Source organism: Chaetodon trifascialis, chromosome 10 (genome assembly GCF_039877785.1).
Source record: "Chaetodon trifascialis isolate fChaTrf1 chromosome 10, fChaTrf1.hap1, whole genome shotgun sequence".
Classification (NCBI taxonomy): Eukaryota; Metazoa; Chordata; class Actinopteri; order Chaetodontiformes; family Chaetodontidae; genus Chaetodon; species Chaetodon trifascialis.
In genome coordinates this window covers 18,962,375-18,981,762 of record NC_092065.1, presented here as the reverse complement: position 1 = coordinate 18,981,762, position 19,388 = coordinate 18,962,375, and the positions used below count along the sequence as shown (strand labels likewise).

The 19,388-nt window shown below is 40.2% G+C and overlaps 1 protein-coding gene and 1 pseudogene across 1 annotated transcript; both read right to left on the bottom strand.

Moving 5' to 3' along the window:
* Positions 1-399: 399 nt before the first annotated feature.
* On the bottom strand, positions 400-17,613 carry LOC139337395 (aminopeptidase N-like). Its single transcript, XM_070971938.1, has 23 exons — positions 17,492-17,613; positions 12,425-12,522; positions 9,665-9,781; positions 9,340-9,526; positions 9,105-9,247; positions 7,413-7,546; positions 7,075-7,201; positions 6,580-6,734; positions 6,381-6,494; positions 6,101-6,244; positions 5,834-5,899; positions 5,613-5,678; positions 4,681-4,853; positions 4,436-4,515; positions 4,195-4,325; positions 3,997-4,052; positions 3,459-3,606; positions 3,159-3,250; positions 2,853-2,963; positions 2,600-2,767; positions 1,617-1,757; positions 657-738; positions 400-573 (listed from the first exon to the last, which is right to left on the bottom strand). The coding sequence occupies exons 1-23, from the start codon at positions 17,611-17,613 to the stop codon at positions 400-402; spliced, it is 2,829 nt and encodes a 942-aa protein (XP_070828039.1).
* LOC139337281 (uncharacterized) lies at positions 13,865-15,625 on the bottom strand (annotated as a pseudogene).
* Positions 17,614-19,388: the final 1,775 nt, after the last annotated feature.

Sequence of the window (19,388 nt, the reverse complement as noted above, 5' to 3'; positions counted from 1 at the left end):
GGGAGAGAATCACGTTTTCACATAACCTGAGAAAATACCACAAGACCAACCACTGCTAAAGAACGTATGAGCCTCCAGAGAACGCTAATTATTCATTTTGGTAGCAGTGTAAACTCCATTTTGATGAAAATAAATATTAATAAACTATCATCAGAATTCAAGTTTCCATCCAACAGTTATTACATGAATTATGAAGTATTGAATTCAAAAAGCTGAACGGAAACAGAAAAGTTAAACTCAAGTGCACTCTTTGATTTTTACAGTATTTTTCAAATCTTCCCTGTTGTTCCTGGAACTTCTCTTGTTGTTTTCCATGAGTAACCCAAAGTTTCTGTTGTATTTATTGGTATTTTTGTTCAGGAGACACACATATCAACACTGGGAGATAAGTGATAGTCCTCAGCGCTCTCTATCTGTTAGACGTTCAGTCTGATCTTTGAACCAGGATAAGATCTCCTTCTTGTTCTGCTCCAGCCAGTTGATGTTAGCTTTGGTCCTCTCCAAGGCCTGCTCCACAGCCAGTGTGGCAGAGCCAAACCCTGCTGCACTATGCTCCTCCACAAACTGCTCCAGCTGGCAGAGGAAGCGTGAGAGACCAGTTCAGACAACAGTTTGACGCTCAGAATTGATCTAGGAACGACTTAATGAGTACAGACCTGTTCAAGTTCAGCAGTCGTCGAGAACCTTGCAGTGACTCCAGTGATCAGAGAGGCAAAGGAGAAAGAGCCCACACCATAACTGCAAAAAAAAAAAAAAAACACAGCTTAAACAACTGATCCTGATTCTGCGACACCACCTACACATATTCTCTTCTTCGTTTCTTTCCTTTCTTCGATATGTCCATTCATAGTATGCTGGATTGAATGTGATATTCTCCATCTTAGTAGCACTGTGATCAACTTTTGGTGTAAAGGCAATAACCTTATAAGCGTTGCACCCCTATAAAAATGTCTGTGAGACAAAAAAAGCAAAATGTATGCAACAGAAGCTAATTATATCATGTTTTTCATTCCAAGCACTCATTTTCCCTGTTAAAACCTGGTGTCTACATTACCAACAATGTAACTCAATGACCGACAGCCTCAAGCCTCTAGCCTCAAACAGAGATAAAGAGCTGACAGTCGTGGCTGGTAAGGTCACTTTTTCTAAGTCCATAACCCCCCCCCCATTTCTTTCATTGCAAGCTTGTAGACTGCAGACCCAGCTGACGCTGCCTCAGGTGACATCACTTGATGTCGCACAGCTCCCTCTAGAGTTACAAAAGGCTATATGCAATTATAACAATTTTTGGTATATAATATTACAACAAATTTAACAATTGTATTACTCCCCAATATATGTGAGAACAGACATAAAATTAGTGGAGTTACCCTTTAACTTAAAGAAAACAGATTCTAAAGCACGTCACTCTTTGTTCGCAACAGAAAATTGTTTTGACCAGCTTCTTTATTTTGACACACTTTAATTAGTACATAAATACTAAGATGGAATTTAATATCAAGTTACAGCCCATCTCTCTCTCTTCATACACACACACACACACACACACACACACACACACACACACACACACACACACAGACTGATCCATTCATCTTGAGGAGTGTAATACTCACTCTGTGAACATGTACTCCCACTTTTCTCTGACAAAGTCCCATGCCAGATTCTGACCCACTCTGTTGCTGGCCACAGATGTGATGACAGAGGTGGCGTCCTGCTTACGGATCATAGTTGCGTTTAAGGTGTAAGACAGATACCTGCGAGAAGAGGAAAGACGACCATGACAGTTTCACTCTTTGCATTAGTTTTAGGCAGGAAAGAGCACAGCCTTTGCTGAAAAAGCTGACCCTCAACCCACTGGTTTTAAATCATTTAAGGACAATTTTAAAGACTCTATCAAAATGTTAAAAACATATATCTTTATTTATTTATTTTATGGTATGTTTGAAAAATTTCAATCTGGCTTTCTTTCCTTCCACAGCACTGATACTGAACTTATTAAAATGACCAATGATATGCTCTCTACAGACTCTGGTCATTATTTTATTTCAATCATACTTGCTTTGCTTTGTGACACTGTTGACCAAATGTAATTGATCACATCAATCAATCAATCTTTATTTATAGAGCACTTTTCATACAATGTAGCACAAAGTACTTTACATGTTCAAAAATGGTGGTCACATCACAAAGTGACATCCTCTCATCCATACAACCACCCCTTGACAGCAGTTAGTTAGCAAATTTGTTAGCTCATTAGTTTAACTTTGCAGCAGAATTTCTCAGTTTCAAATCCTGGTGTGTCCAAGCTTTTAAGGATGCAGGTCTTGATCAGTTTAAGTCGTACGTCCCCTCTTACCTGTGATGTCCCACAAGGGTCAACTTTAGGTCCTCCCTTATTCTCCATTTAGATGCTGCCACTCAGCCACATTGTTCAACAACACTGTATTGATTTTCATGTGTACATGCTGATGATGCTGATGCTGATGATGATGTCACAGTTGTTTGTGTACTGCTTCAACCTGGTGACACTTTTAATGTAGTATGACTCCTCACCTGTTTTTTCTGACCACCCTACAAGCCAAACATAATCAGTTACCTTTGCAGCAGTTGTATGTTGTTGGTACAGGCCAGTGCAGACATGAGTCTGCTGGCCTCGCTGGCAACATTAGCAATCTTGAACTGTGACCAGCCAAAGTCCCACTCCGGCTCATCACCTGCTGCTATGGCACTGCAGTACACTGCTGAACGCAGGTTGGGATTGATCCTGACAAGAGAGTTTGAGATGACTCATTGATTAACTTGATAGAAGTGGGGGAGGCATGATCAAATTATATGTAAAATAGACTAACAAATTGTTTTGAGGGTTGTCCATCCATTGTTTGAACCATGTGTTGGTCAGGTCCTGGCATTCTTTTAGTCCCGTCCTGCAGGCCATACGGATGGCATTTGCCTGGTTATATCTGCAGGAGGAAGGGAACATGTTAACATGATAAATTGCAGCCATTTTATCATATCAACAGAGAAATTAAGTTACCAACTATGACTAAGTAATTGGTTATATTATATCTACTATTAGAGGTGTGTGTGTGTGTTCTGTTTTCTGTTAGGCTTTTTTGAGTTGTGTATTAGAGTTGTGTCCAGTTGAGTGTACTCACTGGTCAGTGTGCCTGTCAGGAACAAGGGTCCAGTTTGATGTCATGTTCTCGAAGTGCCAGAAGAGGGGAGTTACCAGATTCCTTATGTAGTCCTAGAAGTATTACACAGAGGTGAAGGATGCTGCTGTATCTGTAGGCATTGCTTTGCCCCTAATGGCTTCCAGAAGACATAAAGGTGACCATATTGGAGGTGAGGTATTTGAAGGATCCAAGAAGTGCTTTGTTTTGAGGTACTAAAATCCTACAACAGCTAAACTTCAAATATCTTTGTCACTGGCACACACAGATAATGTTATGCACCTGCATAGGCTGATAAACATCAGTATCATCCAGCATGAGATCATAATAGTGCAGATTATCCAGTGCAGACTGCCAGGGCATGTATTCTGTCTCCACAGACAGATAGGAGGTTGTCCTTAGAGCAAGAATAGTGGAGACTAGCTGAGCCCTGCAAAGAGAAGAGATGTACATGTGTTCCATTATTTAATATAAACCTGGGATATCTTTCTTTGAAATTTCTGCCTCCAACCCAACACAATAGAAACAAATATGTGTTTGGCTGGGCCGCAGCTAAGCTTGAGCTTCTCAATAAATCCAAAATTCTGTCCCTGACTGACTGACTGACTGAGTGACTGATTAAGTTACAGCATTGGTTGGTTGAGAATTGGAGTTTCCCCATATACTGCTGCTCTTTCAAAATGAGTAGTAAAGTAAGTAAAAGTGTGTTTCTTGGTTGTACTTGGGATCTAACTGACATTATTCTGATATTAATGAAACCAAGCATGGAAATTGTGTGGAAAACCTGTGGCAATAGCTCCAAGCAGCTAAAGTGGCATACCTGGCCAGATTGAAAGCATCATCCACAAGCTGGGCTCTGTTTATCACTGGTATAACCTGCACAGCAGATCGAATACCAACAATTATTATACAATCTGAAAATAGTTTAAAAAAAATTAAAGGAAGAGAGAATGAAAGAAATGTCTTGAGTGCATGAGACAGTAAAATCTGAAACATGTCAAAGCCAGTCTGACTGTACCTTGTGGTCTAAATCAAGCTGAATGAGGAGCCTTTCCCAGTTTCCAGAGTCATAGTTCACCCGGTAATATCCAGCTACATTGATGTTGGCCAGAACCCAAAAACCACTACTCTTCATCTCCAAGTTAACCACTGACACAGGGAGAAGCAAACAGATTTCAAAATGTCTTAGTATTAACAAATCATAGCCAACAAAATCATATTAATTACTGGCACTTATCAGACAGTATATTATCACACACCTTCCTTTTCCATCAGCCACCAGATAGCTCCCTGGACCTCACCGGACTTCATCCACCTAACAGGAATCAGCCACTCATAGCTTGTGGGGAAAATACATTAAACTGTCATTAAATCAAACCAGCTGTTTTACAACATCCATGCATTCTGGCTTGAGACACTTAAATCAAAGTAACTCATGATCCCTCATTTTAGGAAGTATAATCCTTCCAGATAGTTTGCAGTGAAATGCTACTGTGTTGCGTACTTGTATGGTGAAGAGACTGTGACGCTAGACTTTGGATCCAGCAGAAAGTGCCTCTGGGATATCTTTCCTGTGTTAGTATCTATGTCAACCACAGGAAACCCCATCTGGAGAACCCAGCGGTTCATGATTTCCTCAACTGGGTAAGGAAGTGAAACGTTTTTGTCTTTCACCGCCTGTTGACAAAGAAGACAGAGTGCATCTATTTTAAAAAGTCATTAGTATTCAACAATTTTCAACACTTGCATTTGTCTAGTTTATGGCAGTATTGTTCATACCACATGACATGAATATGTCAGAAACAACAAAACCATTTCCCTCAAACAGGGTGCACACATACATATGACCACAGGTGTTGGTAAAGTAGGTGCAGCCAGGCACCCAACATGAAATTTCGTAATAGTAATAATTATTAATTATTATTAGAAGGAACAGAGAATCAGCAGATGAAGTCGAGGTTTCACTCAGGTTTCAGTAATGTCACATGACCTATATATAACCTATATATGTATATATAAAATAAATGCTGTGACTGCTGCCATACCAGCCAGTTATAGTTGTGCAAACAATTAATATGAGCAGTACATTATTATTACATTATCAGTACATTCAACCTAAGCAGACCTGCTCCTCCTCATAAATTAGACTTTAAAGTTGAGTGAACATAAACTGGTCCATATGTAAAACATCAGCCCAAAAAATGTAACTAAAATAGTATATATATAATTACAACTTCAAAACTTAAGTTCCCCTGATACCTCAGAGTCATCAGTAAATCTACAGCACAGGAGAAAAGATTAGAGATGCAAAACTTGAGTTCACGCAAATGCAATTTCATGCCAAAATGAGCACTTCTCCTTCCTATTATTCTTATTCTTATCAGTAAACTTCTAATACCATTTTTGAAAAGAAAAATCAGAACTCTTCCATCTTACCCTTTGTAGATGGTCCCACAAGTCATTCCCTACTGTGTTATTGTAGGCAAAGTGATTGAGGTAGCTCTGGAGACAAGAGAAACAATCACTTTCAACATACTCTCAGAATGACTTCTTCCCTGTGGCTGAATGTTGAGAGATACAGTGATTCATCTCAACAAGTTGTTTCAGCTGCACACCAAAATGTACATGTTATGTGGCAACAATACAGTCAAACATACACTGAGTCCCTGGACAAAGATGGGTTCTGAGAGGAAATCAGACAGCATCCTCAGCACTGCTGCACCCTGAGGAGCCACAGACACACAGACAGAGATTAGAACACTATTTACAATAATGTGCACAGTTGTTCAGCAATACAAGTAACTCACTGATTACAGGTCCAGTTGCTGAAATTTTTGGTTTTCACTACATTTTCTGGCCTCTGCCGCGCCCTGTGACTGTGTTTATGCTGCAGTGTATTACAAAAGAAGATCCTGCTCATGTACCTTGCTGTATGAGATGGCATCAAACTGTTCAGTGATCTGGTCTGGCAGGATGATACTGTCTTCTGCAGAAGACAGGGGATGAGAGGAGGTCAAGGCATCAACTGCAAACACACGGTGGATGTCATCAAGTACTATCAAGTCTGTCTGGAGCAAACATATGGACAGAAATATCTTAAGATTTCATATGATGAGCGGTTAATGAAGGAAATGTATAAACGTATGCACTGTATTGATAAGGGGATAGTGTTGAGTTCAAATGCACAGAGCATTGTGTTCTTACCACGTTCCATTCAGGTTCAGCGTGGTGAGCTCCCAGGTAAGCCACATATGAAGCAAAGCCCTCATTCAGCCAGACCTCGTTCCACCAGCGTAGAGTCACCAGGTTTCCAAACCACTGCACCAGACATGACATCAGTTACTTTGTTGACGAATCAATGAGGAATAGACACAATACAAAAATCACAAAAAAATCTGTTCACCATGTGTGCTAGTTCATGAGCAATGATGGTGACAGTGGTCTCTTTGTCTCTGTTGGACGAGGACACAGGGTCATAGAGAAGGTTGGTTTCTCTGTACGTCACCAAACCCCAATTTTCCATTGCACCGAAAAAGAAGTCCGGCAGAGCAATTTGATCTGTCAGAAAGAGAGCAGGTTTAATGCAGGTTAAAGGAAGCAAACAAAGCTGAGGTGAAACAAATTTTTAAATATCTAAGCTAGAAAAAAAAAGCTGCTTGTTAGACAAAGACTTGAAGTGTTGCTTTACACAAGAAAAATACATCCAACTTGCTACTTGCTGTGTACCAATGCGTTCATAATGTCTTCATCAAAATAAAAACATTTAAATACGAAAATGTATGCATGTTGTGTTCCAGTAGGTTGACCTCAACCTAATTGGATTGAAAGGCTCAAACAGAAGTGAGTGTTGTTTGTGAAAGGGCCACGTTCCCTCAAATGATTATAAAAGCAGACTCACCTGACTTGCTCAGAGGGTAGGAGATGTTATAGTACTGCTCGAAGAACTCCAGTATGGGTCCAGTCACATTGAGAGCGTAGCTTCCTTGTCCCTGGTCAATGGCCGATCTGCGAGCCCAGATACGGATCTGAACACAGAACAGCAGACTCTTATGTGTATGGATGAACTCTTCTAGCTTGTTGTAACAAATAAAAACCATATGGTTTTTTTGCCCCATTACTTTTGAATCGTTCCTAAAACTTGTTGACATAACGTATCTACACAGCCTCGTGTTCTAACATGCTCTAACAGGTTAACATGCAATTCCTCCACTGACCACAGCTAAGTTAGACAGTTACCAGAGTGTCTCCTTCTGCACTGACGTGTGCGTAGTCAGAGATGACGATGGCCAGTAAATAGGTGGACATCTTCTTGGTGGGCTCAAACGTGGTCTGTGTCACACTCTCTCCATCAATGCTGGTGTTAACAATGTCTGAAAAAGCACAAACGCACAGTGAGAGACACTCTTGACATTGGGTTGTTATTCTAAGTAATACATTTATCTTTTGAGGGCGATGATAAATGCTTAAATGTTTATTGGTTTATGTTTTATTTTTCAGACAGCAGCTCGCTGCCTCCACTGGACCACAGAAGATTGCAGACATGTGTCACAGTTCTTACTTGCTGCCATTGTTTCCTCATCTGCTCACCAGTACTTTTCCACTCTCAGCCACACCCACCTGCCTGCTCACCTGATCACACACCTGAGACTCATTGTAATCAGTGCACTATATAAGCTGCTCTGCCACACTCACTGGTTGCCAGAGTCTCATTGTCCTCATGCAAGACACTCCAGCTAAATCTTGGCCTGATCTCCTGTTGCTCACCCTGCCTGTCTCTGACCATGCCTGTTCTCCTGTTCCCCAGTAACTGCCTTAGCCTTTTGTCCCTGACCACAAGTCTTGCCTTTTGTTTACTGGACACTGTTTGCCTGAGTGTTGAGGCTATGATTGTGGCTCTGTTAATCTTGTCCTGCCTATTCAAGATTAAAAAGTGGATAATAGCTGTGGTGGTTCTGCACTTGGGCCCGAAACCTGCTCCGTGACAATGTGTTGTTTATTGCAATATTGACTATACATGACAGAAACTTCATGTAAAACTTAATCTCACTCTAATTCTGGAAACTGTCTGAACTTTTGCTGCAAATTTGTTGGCAATATTATTATTTGAAATTCATTTTGGTTTCAGAATCCAGTCAGGGGTACTTAATAATAATCTAGTTAACCCCCGTATCAGTCCAGTAAAAATATGTTGAAATTACTATATATCTAAGGCATATATCCAAGATAAATTGATAGCTGTACTTGAACCATTCTGGTGTACATTCATGCTTTCAGTCTCTTTTGAAAGGTAACACTCTGAAGTTCTATCCCCAGAAGTCCAACTCACTGTAAGTGCTGTTGCATTGAGTAATGGAAGTTTGAACACACTGATGGAGAAGGGTTGTTTTCTGCCCTAATAGATGCTTGCAGATAGCTATTTCTCATACCAGAGGGGTTGATTGTTAACGCTGTTGGTAAGACTGCTGGAAGCAGTTATACAGTGATGATGGTTGGATAGCCAGCCACTATAGCTAAACCTGAGCAGATACAATGTAGATATAATTTAACAGTGTCCCAATTGTGTTGTTCTAGAGGGCATGGACCAACAACATATTGTGTTGTTATTTAGGAATGCGCTTACTGTGAGTGCAATATAAATATATAAAGATTTTGCAACTAGATTTTGCACAGGGCTCCTCTACAAGGCAGCGCCACAAGATTTTGTCATTATACAGGACTCATTTAATGTCACTGCATGTCATCAGGTCATTAAATAACAAAAACGAATGGGCACACAACAAAGCTGGGCACCTTGGGGGCCCCTGGAGGTCTGTTAGTTGCCTGCCTGAAATTAGTTTGGCTGGGTATGGAACTATAAAAGATAATGATTGATTATTTTTAACCGTGGGTTTATACAACTCTCTTTTGACACCTGTAGACTGCACTGACCTCTTTCCATGCCATTGGACAGGGCTACAGTTCCAGGGGGGTGGATGAGAGTTATATAGAAAACAGCTTTCATAACTGGCTCATCAAAACAAGGGAAAGTCTTTCTGGCATGCGTTGGATGCATCTGAGAGGTAGCAACAATCCTGTCAATGAGGAAAACATTCTGAGCACAATCCCATTTAAGACAATTAGCAGATTAGATTAGATATAGACAGACACAAGAAGGGGGACTTACTTTTGGACTCCATCTTCTTCATATTCACTCCTGTAAAAGCCTGCTAAGTCATCAGCTAGTTCTCCGGTGAACTCAGTGTACAGCTGATACTCTTGTCCTTGAGTTAATGTACTACTCAGCTGGATAACCAGATACTGGGTCTCTGGCTGCAGCCAGCACTGTGTAATACCAGGAACATCTCCACCACCTGGGGAAGAAGCAGAAATGATGGGGGGAAGTGACACAGCAATATCAAATTATTAATAACCAGTTTATTTGATTTATTTGACTTTGTTTGAGTCATGTTTTGAGCTGTGTTCAGTGTGTGTGTGTGTGTGTGCTGTACCTGAAGCATTGAGCCTGACAATGTGTGCATTGTTCAGTTTAGTGTAGTTGAGTTTGTTGGAGTGGATCAGGATCAGAGAAGTTTTTTTCACACACTCAAACGTAACAGTGGACTGACCTGGTGAATACATGGAAAAGGCAAAGATGATGCATCTTGCTGACAGTTACAAAAACTACATAAATAAAAGTAGAAATGTAGAAATCCAGAAATTAATAAGGATAAATGTAAAATTGCACAAAAAATATGTATAGATATATAGAAATGTTGAAATAATTTATACATTTTGATGTTTTTTGTCCAGTTTCATGTATGTATTTGTGTAAGATGAGGCTAAATCTAAGCTATCTATTTATCTATGTCATTCATTCAATTCTGTATTCAATTTCTTATTTCTGTATTTGTTTCAGCATTCATTGACATGCTATAGTACTTTATTTCTTTAGCAAAATATTTCTATCTTTATGTTTTATTTATTTAAATTTTTTCATCCTCAAACTGAGCTGAGATTTTTGATTAACAGTATTTCTATCAAAATCGAGCAAAGCCACACTGAAGAATTCAGGGTGTGTTTGCATTTAGTCTCCTTTTGAGGGGTGTTGGGCTTTGATATCATGAGACTTCCTACTGGTTGTAAATGTTAATGTGCAGGACAGGGTTGCAGGGGTATTTTAGCTAATGGACATGAAAAGGCTGAGTCTGCTAGAACCACCTAACCTTGTCATTTTTCACTTCCTTTGGCTAAATACTGTTATTGTCTTTGGCCAGACTGTTGAATATGATCAGTCTTTGCATCCCTAAAAGCCTTCACTCTGATAATACATTTGTTCCTAAAAAAAAATGCATATGTAAATGGAGAAAACTATCTGGCAATCCGAGGAAACAGCCAGCAACTAGACTGGTATAACTGGCTGACCGACTCAAGGTCAGTGCAACATTTCATGGATAGATCTCATAATTTTTCATCTTTTCTTCAAGCGTTTTTTGTTTTGTTTTTTTCAACTTTCTGCTAGTTTTCCTCTGGAGCTTCGGTAGCAGAAACAGCCTTTCCTTTCATTGCTGTGAAGTGTATTTCCTAATCGTAACAGTTCCTCCTGAGACTAAATGAGCTACAGAAAAGAGAGACAGACGTGACAGACACACCAGCAGATCACACAATCACAGCTCCAACTACAGACATCACACATTTTGATGCATGAGTTGACCTGGAAGAAGCCATTTGTGCTTCCAGGTTGTTTTCTTGTGAAGACTTTGCCTCAATGGCACATCAGGTGCTTTATGAAGCCTGCTGTCTTCTGTGTGAACACCGACTTGCAGGCTGTCAGGCCTTGCCAACAGCACCACCTTTTGGCTCACATCTGTATGTAACGAAGTGGAGCGAATCCTGTCCTGACTGTTCAGGAGGCTCCTGTTCTGGACCTGACGGTAGTTGACATCATCTGACTGTGTTGTCAGGAGGATAGAGGGGAAATAAAACTAAAGCTGAACTAACCAGATTTGATGGGTGGCCACCAAATCTGGTTTTCCAGAGTGAGTATCCTTGAACAACAGTATGAGGAGATATGATTTTATTATGGGCTACTGAACAAGGGATATACTGAAGAATACAGAGTGTGTTTAAACATGACAGATCAATGAAGACTGCATCAGTCATGTCTCAGCTGGACCGTTCCTGCAGGGTGGGCTCAAGCCACCAACATTTCAGTTTACAGCTGAATATTGATTGTGCCACAGAGCCTACCACTGGGTTACTCGGTTTAATGTTTTCATGTAACATGTGGCCAGTTAAAAAGTATTGCTATTCAGTGTGACATATATTGAAGTGATATATTGCATGTTTTACTAAAAACTTTGTTGTATTTGGACATACTGTGTGTACTGTGGAGGAAACTACCTGCCACCCGAGGACACAAGTAGTTAATAGAGAGAATCCAGAGCTAGCTGGGGCTACATGCTGCTATTAAACACCTACAGAGTGAGGCTTGACCCACACTCTGTGGGTGTTTATGACAGAAGGTACCATTACTGTTATGCTGTAAGTCTGTTAATGGACTGAAAGTGCTTAATGTGACTCTCATAATGGCTGACAATGAAAACTGAAGTTGCTGGACACTGATTGGTTTAGAAAGCTGGACAACTCTGGAGATAGTTAAAAATGAAAAGTCCTTCTGGAGAAAGTTGGAAATGCCGAGACACACCCACTGTGGATGGGTTGCCAGGTCTGACAATTTCTGAGTCCATAGAAAACTCGTATTGCCTCTTAACACTTTGCTTTGCATGTAAACTGAAAGAGGCTGTTTTCACACTTTCTCTCTCTCCCTGTTGATCTCTTCTTTACTGCTACTTTTCAAATATCTCTGACTCTTCTCACCACCATGTGGACTCTTGTCCCCTTCATTGCTCCTTTCAGAAGTTACTCCCATTAACAAAGGCTTCATTACATCCATTCAAACACACACTGGGCTACCAAATATTTTGATTCCCAAAACACATGCATTCCAATTATAAGAACTGGAATTATCTCACCATACTGATAGAAGAAATGTAAGCCTGAATATCAGACTGACTGACCACTTAAGACTGACTTGTGATGGTGAAATTGACCATAATGTGGGTGCTCTGTGTTGCTTTGGTGCCATTTCTACCTACACCCCTACACCTGTTATTAGACTTCCATGATTATTCCATGTTTTTTTTCTTTTCTTTTTTTTTGTACATGCAAATGTATAAGATGTGCTGCAGACGAGAAGCCTTGTTAATCACCTGTGAAAATGTAGAGGCCAGTGTTTGGGTCACGGCTAAGACGAGGCCACAGGGTGATCTTGTAGTTGACAGGGACCAAATCAGTGGGAAGACGATAGCTGAGAGAAATAAACACAGAGTTCACTCAACGAAATGATATTACGTGTTTACTCAGTTTATTTAGGGATTATTGTCCTATTGTCCTAGAAAATATGAGGAGATCACATTGTAATGTAATCCATTGTCATCATTAACACAAAAAAGGATATTCTCTATATATTGATGTCCATGTACGACCCTGTTTCCTGAAAAGTTGGGACACTGTGTAAAATGTGAATAGAAACACAGTGTGATGATTTGCAAAACACTGAAACTCCACATTTAATTGAAAAAGCCAACGAAAGACAAACATATTAAACGTTGAAACAAAAATTTCATCCTCATCTTCATGGCAGCAACCTGTTTCTAAAACGTTGGCATCATGTTTATCATTCTGCTGCATCACTTCTTTAAACAACACTCTGTAAGCGTTTGGAAACTGAGACCAACTGCTCATTGGTAAAGTGGAATTGTTGGCTTGTCAGACCACAAGACAGTTTTCCACTTCGTCTCAGTTCGTCTTAAATGAGCTCAGGACCAGAGAAGGCGGCGGCATTTCTGGATCTGGTTTATACAGTGCATTCGGAAAGTAATCGCACCCTTTGACTTTCCCAACATTTTGTTATGTTACAGCCTTTTCCAAAATGGATTAAATTCCTTTTTTGTCTCATCAATCTACACACAATACCCCATAATGACAAAGTGAGAAAAGGGTTTTTTTTTAGAAATTTTTGCAAATTTATCAAAAATAATTTGAGATTCCAAAGTCTGAGCTCTGGTTGGGCCACTCAAGGACATTCACAGACTTGTCCCGAAGCCACTGCTTCATTGTCTTGGCTGTGAACTTAGGGTCGTTTTCCTGTTGGAAGGTGAAAGGGAAATTCTCCTTGTTGCTTGTTGAGAGTTGCTAATTCTCTGAAGAATTATAGACTCGGTGTGATGAATCAGGTCTCTTTAATACATGCAGCATGGAGGGAAGACTCATGCAGAGTGTTCTCTGCAGATCTCCACAATGTCTTGGCTTTTATACTTTTCAACAAAAGGACAGATGGTTATCACACACACACCTGGAAATCATAAACCTTCCTTCAAAGACAACGACCATTTGGGGGAGTTCACTCATCCTGTTTCTTTAGGGTTTATACTATACCATAAACTCCTCAGGTACAGTGAATTGTATCTTAACCTTCCCCCTCTATCCTGTGTCCCTCATTGGATCCCCTTTGATGTTCTTTCTCCTCTCAGTGACAGAGGGCCATAAAGAATTTACAATTCATAGACAGACTCCCAGGATTAGTAAGTCATCTAATTCCTACAAAGGTAAACCTTCACCCTAGTCTGAGCACTCTGGAGCAGCAGTCATCAAGGGTCTCTTTGTACTTTGCTCCGTTGATCTTTCCCTCGATCCTGACCAGTCTCCCAGTTCCTGCCGCAGAAAAACATCCCCATAGCATGATGCTGCCACTACCATGCTTCACCGTAGGGATGGGATTAGCCAGGTGATGAAAGGTGCCTGGTTTCTTCCAGACGTGACGCTTGGCATTCAAGCCAAAGAGTTCAATCTTGGTTTCATCAGACCAGAGAATCTTGTTTCTCATGGTCTGAGAGTCATTCAGGTGTCTTTGGCTCCAACTCCTAGCGGGCTGTCATTTGCCTTTGACTGAGTAGAGGCTTCTGTCTGGCCACTCTACCATAAAGGCATGACTGGTGGAGTGCTGCAGAGATGGTGTTGTGGAATTTGAAGGCCACAACAGTCCAGAAAGAGTCAAATTCAGCTGTCTGAGAAAAAGTGCTCAAAAAGGATCTGCAGGAGTCAGGGTCCGAGATGCAAACACTTTATTGCTGCGACAACAAAGGGAGAGAAACCCAGAAACACACAGGGTGTACATCTGAAGAAGTCTCTGACCTACAACGGTCAGTGCTCTATCTTTTATACAGTTCTGCTGAAGGTATTCCCCGCCCTTGGGACATCTTTTTCTTTTTTTCTAGGCTCTTCTATTTTTTACACCATTAGGTACTTTTTGGCTGCTATCTCCTCTTTTCTCCTCTCTATTCCTCTAATTATACACCATTAGTTTTTTTGATTGTCATGGGCTCTGTTTTTTTAAAAATAACATCAAATTACATTTTATTATCATGATTGCATGTAAGCATAAGGACACATCACATAGAGAATGCTTTAAAATATAGCAAAGTATATTAAATCATCCCAAACCATTATTCGTTAAAGCACAGTAAATCATAGTTATGAGTATAAGACCATTTAGTTCTTTCATGATTATAACAAATGTTAAACATGGATTAAATACAGTAAGGTTATGTAAAGACACGCAGGGTTATATTAGGTCACAATCATCCCTGTCTGAAACCAGTCAGAACCGGCTAAAACACCTGCAAGGCCATGGAAAGCCCCAAAGATTTATGATCCAGGTGTCCTGCCCTCACAATGTTAGCTGCATGGTGTCATTGCAGCACATTATCATCACTGCACAGCAACCTCTCTTCTTATCTTTGCACCGTCATCTTGACCTTTTATGCGCTCTTCCTTCACTCAAGCAAACAGCAATTAATTTCTACTATCATATCAGGCTTCCACAGAGCTACACTATCATATCAGGCTCCACAGAGCTACTACTATTGTTTACCATTAGCTACAGTGTTATACTTGATTCTTCACATATCTAATAGAAAAATTATACTACAATGGTTGTACTTCTGGTAAGTTCTCCTATCTCCACAAAGGAACAGTGGAGCTCTGTCAGAGTGACCATTGGGTTCTTGGTCACCTTCTTGACAAAGACCCTTCTCCGAGTGCTCACTTTGGTCAGGCAGCCAGCTCTAGGAAGAGTCCTGGTGGTTCCAAACTTCTTCCATTTACGAATGATGGACGTCAATCTGCTCGTCAGGACCTTCAATGCTGCGGAAATTTTTTTGTACCCTTCCCCAGATCTGTGCCTCTATACAATCTTGCCTCAGAGGTCTGATTCCTTTGACTTCATGGCTTGGTTTCTGCTCTGACATGCACTGTCAAGGTTGGCGCATTTCTATTACACAGTTCCAGCTCTACTCGACTCGGTTCTACTCTACTCTCTACTACTCTACTTGGTTTGGTTGAGTTTCCATTACAATTGAGTACTTCATAGTACCTCCTCAACGTAGGCGGGGTCATCATACCACGGCTGCGTGAAACTGCCATGACGTCAATTTGTACGCGACGCAAACTAAGCCGACAAACAATGGAGGACATCGACGCAATGTTGTATTTACCGCTCGGTTTGTGGCTTTTGGTCAACAGACCACGGTGATATTTTACGAGCGGCCATTTCCCTCGAGTGAGAATAAAGAATAAAGTCAGCGGTTGCTGTTACCCGGCGTTACAATGGAGGGGGCGGGATTGTTTTTCCGGTGTTGGACGTCGCAGACCAGTGACGACACTCTCCGGCCAATCAGTGGCCGACAGGCTGTTGACGTCACACATATAGTATCGCTTCTACTCGCTTGGAACCTCACCAGAGCAGGTACTAAAAATAGTATTGGGTACCAGGTGCTATCCCTAATGGAAACACAAAACAACTGGATAGAGTAGAGTTGAGTTGAGTCGAGTCAAGCCGCACTAGTGGAAATGTGGCATTATATAGACAGGTGTGTGCCTTCCAAATCATGTCCAATCAATTGAATTTACTACAGGTGGACTCAAGTCAAGTTGCAGGAACATCTTAAGGATGATCAGTGGAAACAGGATACACCTGAGCTCAATTTTGAGTGTCATAACAAAGGGTGTGAATACTTATGTACATGTGATATTTCAGTTTTTTATGTTTGATAAATTTGCAAAAAATTCTAAAAAACCCTTTTATAGGATATTGTGTGTAGATTGATGAGACAAAAAGGTATTAAATCCATTTTGGAAAAAGGCTGTAACATAACAAAATGTTGGGAAAGTCAAGGGGTGTGAATACTTTCCAAATGCACTGTATATGGTTTCCTCTTTGCATAGTAGAGTTTCAGCTTCCATTTGTGCCATGTGTCCACAGATGATGGTTTTTGGAAGTGTTCCTGAGATCATGCAGTGATGTCCACTGCAGAATTGGCCCTGTTTTCAATGCAGTGCTGTTTGACGAAGATCACAGCCATCCAGTACTGGTTTTCGGCCTTGTACCTTGCGTACAGAGATTTTTTTTAATTCTCTGAATCTTTTAATGACCGTGAGATGTGAGATGTTCCACCAGGTGTTTTCTTTTAACATTTCGCAGCTTTTCCAGTCTTTTGTTGCCACTGCCCCATTTTTTTTGAAACATGTCGCAGGCATCACATTTTAAATGAGAATATAATTTTCAAAAAGCATTGAAATTCCTCTGTTGCAACATTTGATGTTTTTAAATGATAGTCTTCAATGTTTTGCAAATCATCACATTTTGTTTCTTTTGTCCCAGCTTTTTGGAAAATGGGGTAAATTACATTCGACAGCGTGGTAATGTGAAGCCAAAGTATTTCAGAAATCAGTACAGGCAACAGTCAGAATTCATGCGACCATAAGCTGCTTATGATGATGGCATGAAAGCTTTGTGTAATTCTTCCATGTATAAGAGTAGGCAACTATTTTGAAAGTATATGTTTTATTTCAGTAAACCTAAATGCATTAACTTCCCCATTACATCACAATCAGACATGACTTATGACTTGATTTTTAATATTACAGACTTGTTAAGAGGCCATAGTGGGACCGTAATAGCTTTTTGTATGAATTTTGCATTCTCCCACACACTTTACACTTTTACTCACTCAAGGGTTTTCTAGCATTTAGTTTATTTCTTATTGAACACTGACTACATACACTTACTTGTAAAATGAGGAAATTAGGAGCCTGTGAGGCACCAGGATGCATGTATCTGCCTGCACTCTCACTTCCAGCAAATTTCATATTATGTATCCTGTATCATTCTGCAAGGACTTAGATGTGTCAAACTGTACTCCAAACCAATGTCCTACCTGTCCCAAGGGCCTGGTCCTGTCAGGGCAATAGTCCACAGCAAGGCAATGGTTGCCACACAGACGAGGCCTAAGAGCACGAACAGAACGCACGGCTTGTTGACACTGCAGCTTTTCCCCATGGCCAAACAAACAGCACACAGCTACCAGAAGTCCCATAGATAAATCCCAACTGAATCAGGTAGAGGAAAGCCTGAGGCTTAAATCAAAAGCTGCAGGCTTTAAAATATTTCTTCCTCTTTTAGTGGCTGTTAAATTACTGCTACAATGTGAATGCTATAATAAAAAGCCTGATTCAAAATAAGTAGGTCTGGTTGGCGGAGTCTCAGATCTCATACACAATAACAAATAGGAGTTACTGCCAAGATTTTACTGCACCCCCACTCCCCCGACCCCCCACTCCTGCAATGGATGAGTTATTACGACAGAACAGCTCCCATGGGAATAATAGAAATGGAAACTATTGCTCAGGAGTGATAAGACGTGATGAGTTATCTCATATAGTGGATGTTTTTATGATGTGTTAAAGTAGTAAAACACTGCATGTCCGCTGAGAATCCACATGTATATGACATAAAAATTTTATTGTCTTTGTCTCGTGTTCAAAGGTCAAATCGTTACTTCTGCTTAAGCAATTCCAGAAAATAGTGTCATAGATTGTCAGGAAGTTTCATTCAAAGACTGTTTTCTTCATGTTGAAATGCATTTTAAATTACAGAATTTCCACTGTTATATTTCATTAATATGTTTTTGCTGTTGTGGCCATGAAGGCAGGTATAATGGAAGAGTTGATTGTATTAAGAAACTATAAAACGTAAAGAAAAACAGAATGCAGTCATTTGTAAACAGTGTTTACAGACAGTGGTTTCATTAAGTGTTCCTGAGCACATGTAGTCATATCCTTTATACAGTCATGTGTTTCACAAAGTGGTGAACCTCACTGACTGAGCCTGTCCAGGATGCCCCTTTCATACCCAGTCATGATACTATCACCTGTTACCAATGAATCGCTGGCCTCAAATTCAGAATAAGCATATATTTACAAAGGTCTATGAAGCTGATGAGGTAATGCTTTAAACATAGTGTCTCTGTGCTGTATTCAATTGAGTTTATGTCAAAAAGGATCAGCAAGTGATCATATTTTGTTTTATTTATATTTTACACAGCATACCAACATTTTAGGAATCAGGGTTATACCACAGTAAGATTTCTTGAATGTTACAGTCAGGATTTCATCAAATCCTTTTGGTCCAACAAATGCTGCTTTATTATCTTCACTGATGTTATATGAGTGGGATATGACTACTGTAGATTTCTTTGGAAAAAAAAACAACAAAAAACTGATGTCAGCTGATGTCAAACATGTCCACTTATACCACTGTCTAATCTTTTCTTAGAATGAGTGTGGTGAAAATATTGTGGTACATAAAGTCCATCAGTGGGCACAAAGCTGCCACTGGCACGGTTCTGTTACTCTGTGGTTGTAATAAATATTTATGCAGCTTTATTCACAAATAGGAAGGGGCCACATCTTTTTAGCCATTTTGTCTTCCATTAATATACAATATGGAAATATTGGGGTTCTTTCTAAGTCAAGGGGGGTTTAAACAAAAAAGTCTATTAATGCTTTTCAGCTCCTCTGCCCACCTCAGTAAATTTGTACAGCCTTTGCCATTTGGAACTTTTTGATTTCAAAATCACTGCCAGCTGTTTGCAGCAGCTGGATGCTTTGCAAAAGGAAAAAATGAGGAAAATACTCTAAGAATATACATTATATTTGATGTATTGATAGTATGTGGACCTGGAGTTAAGATTTTTTGGGCAGAGTATTTGTCTGTGTGATGGCTCCAGCCAGAGCCACACAATTAAACTAAGTTTGTCACACTCAGCCACATCA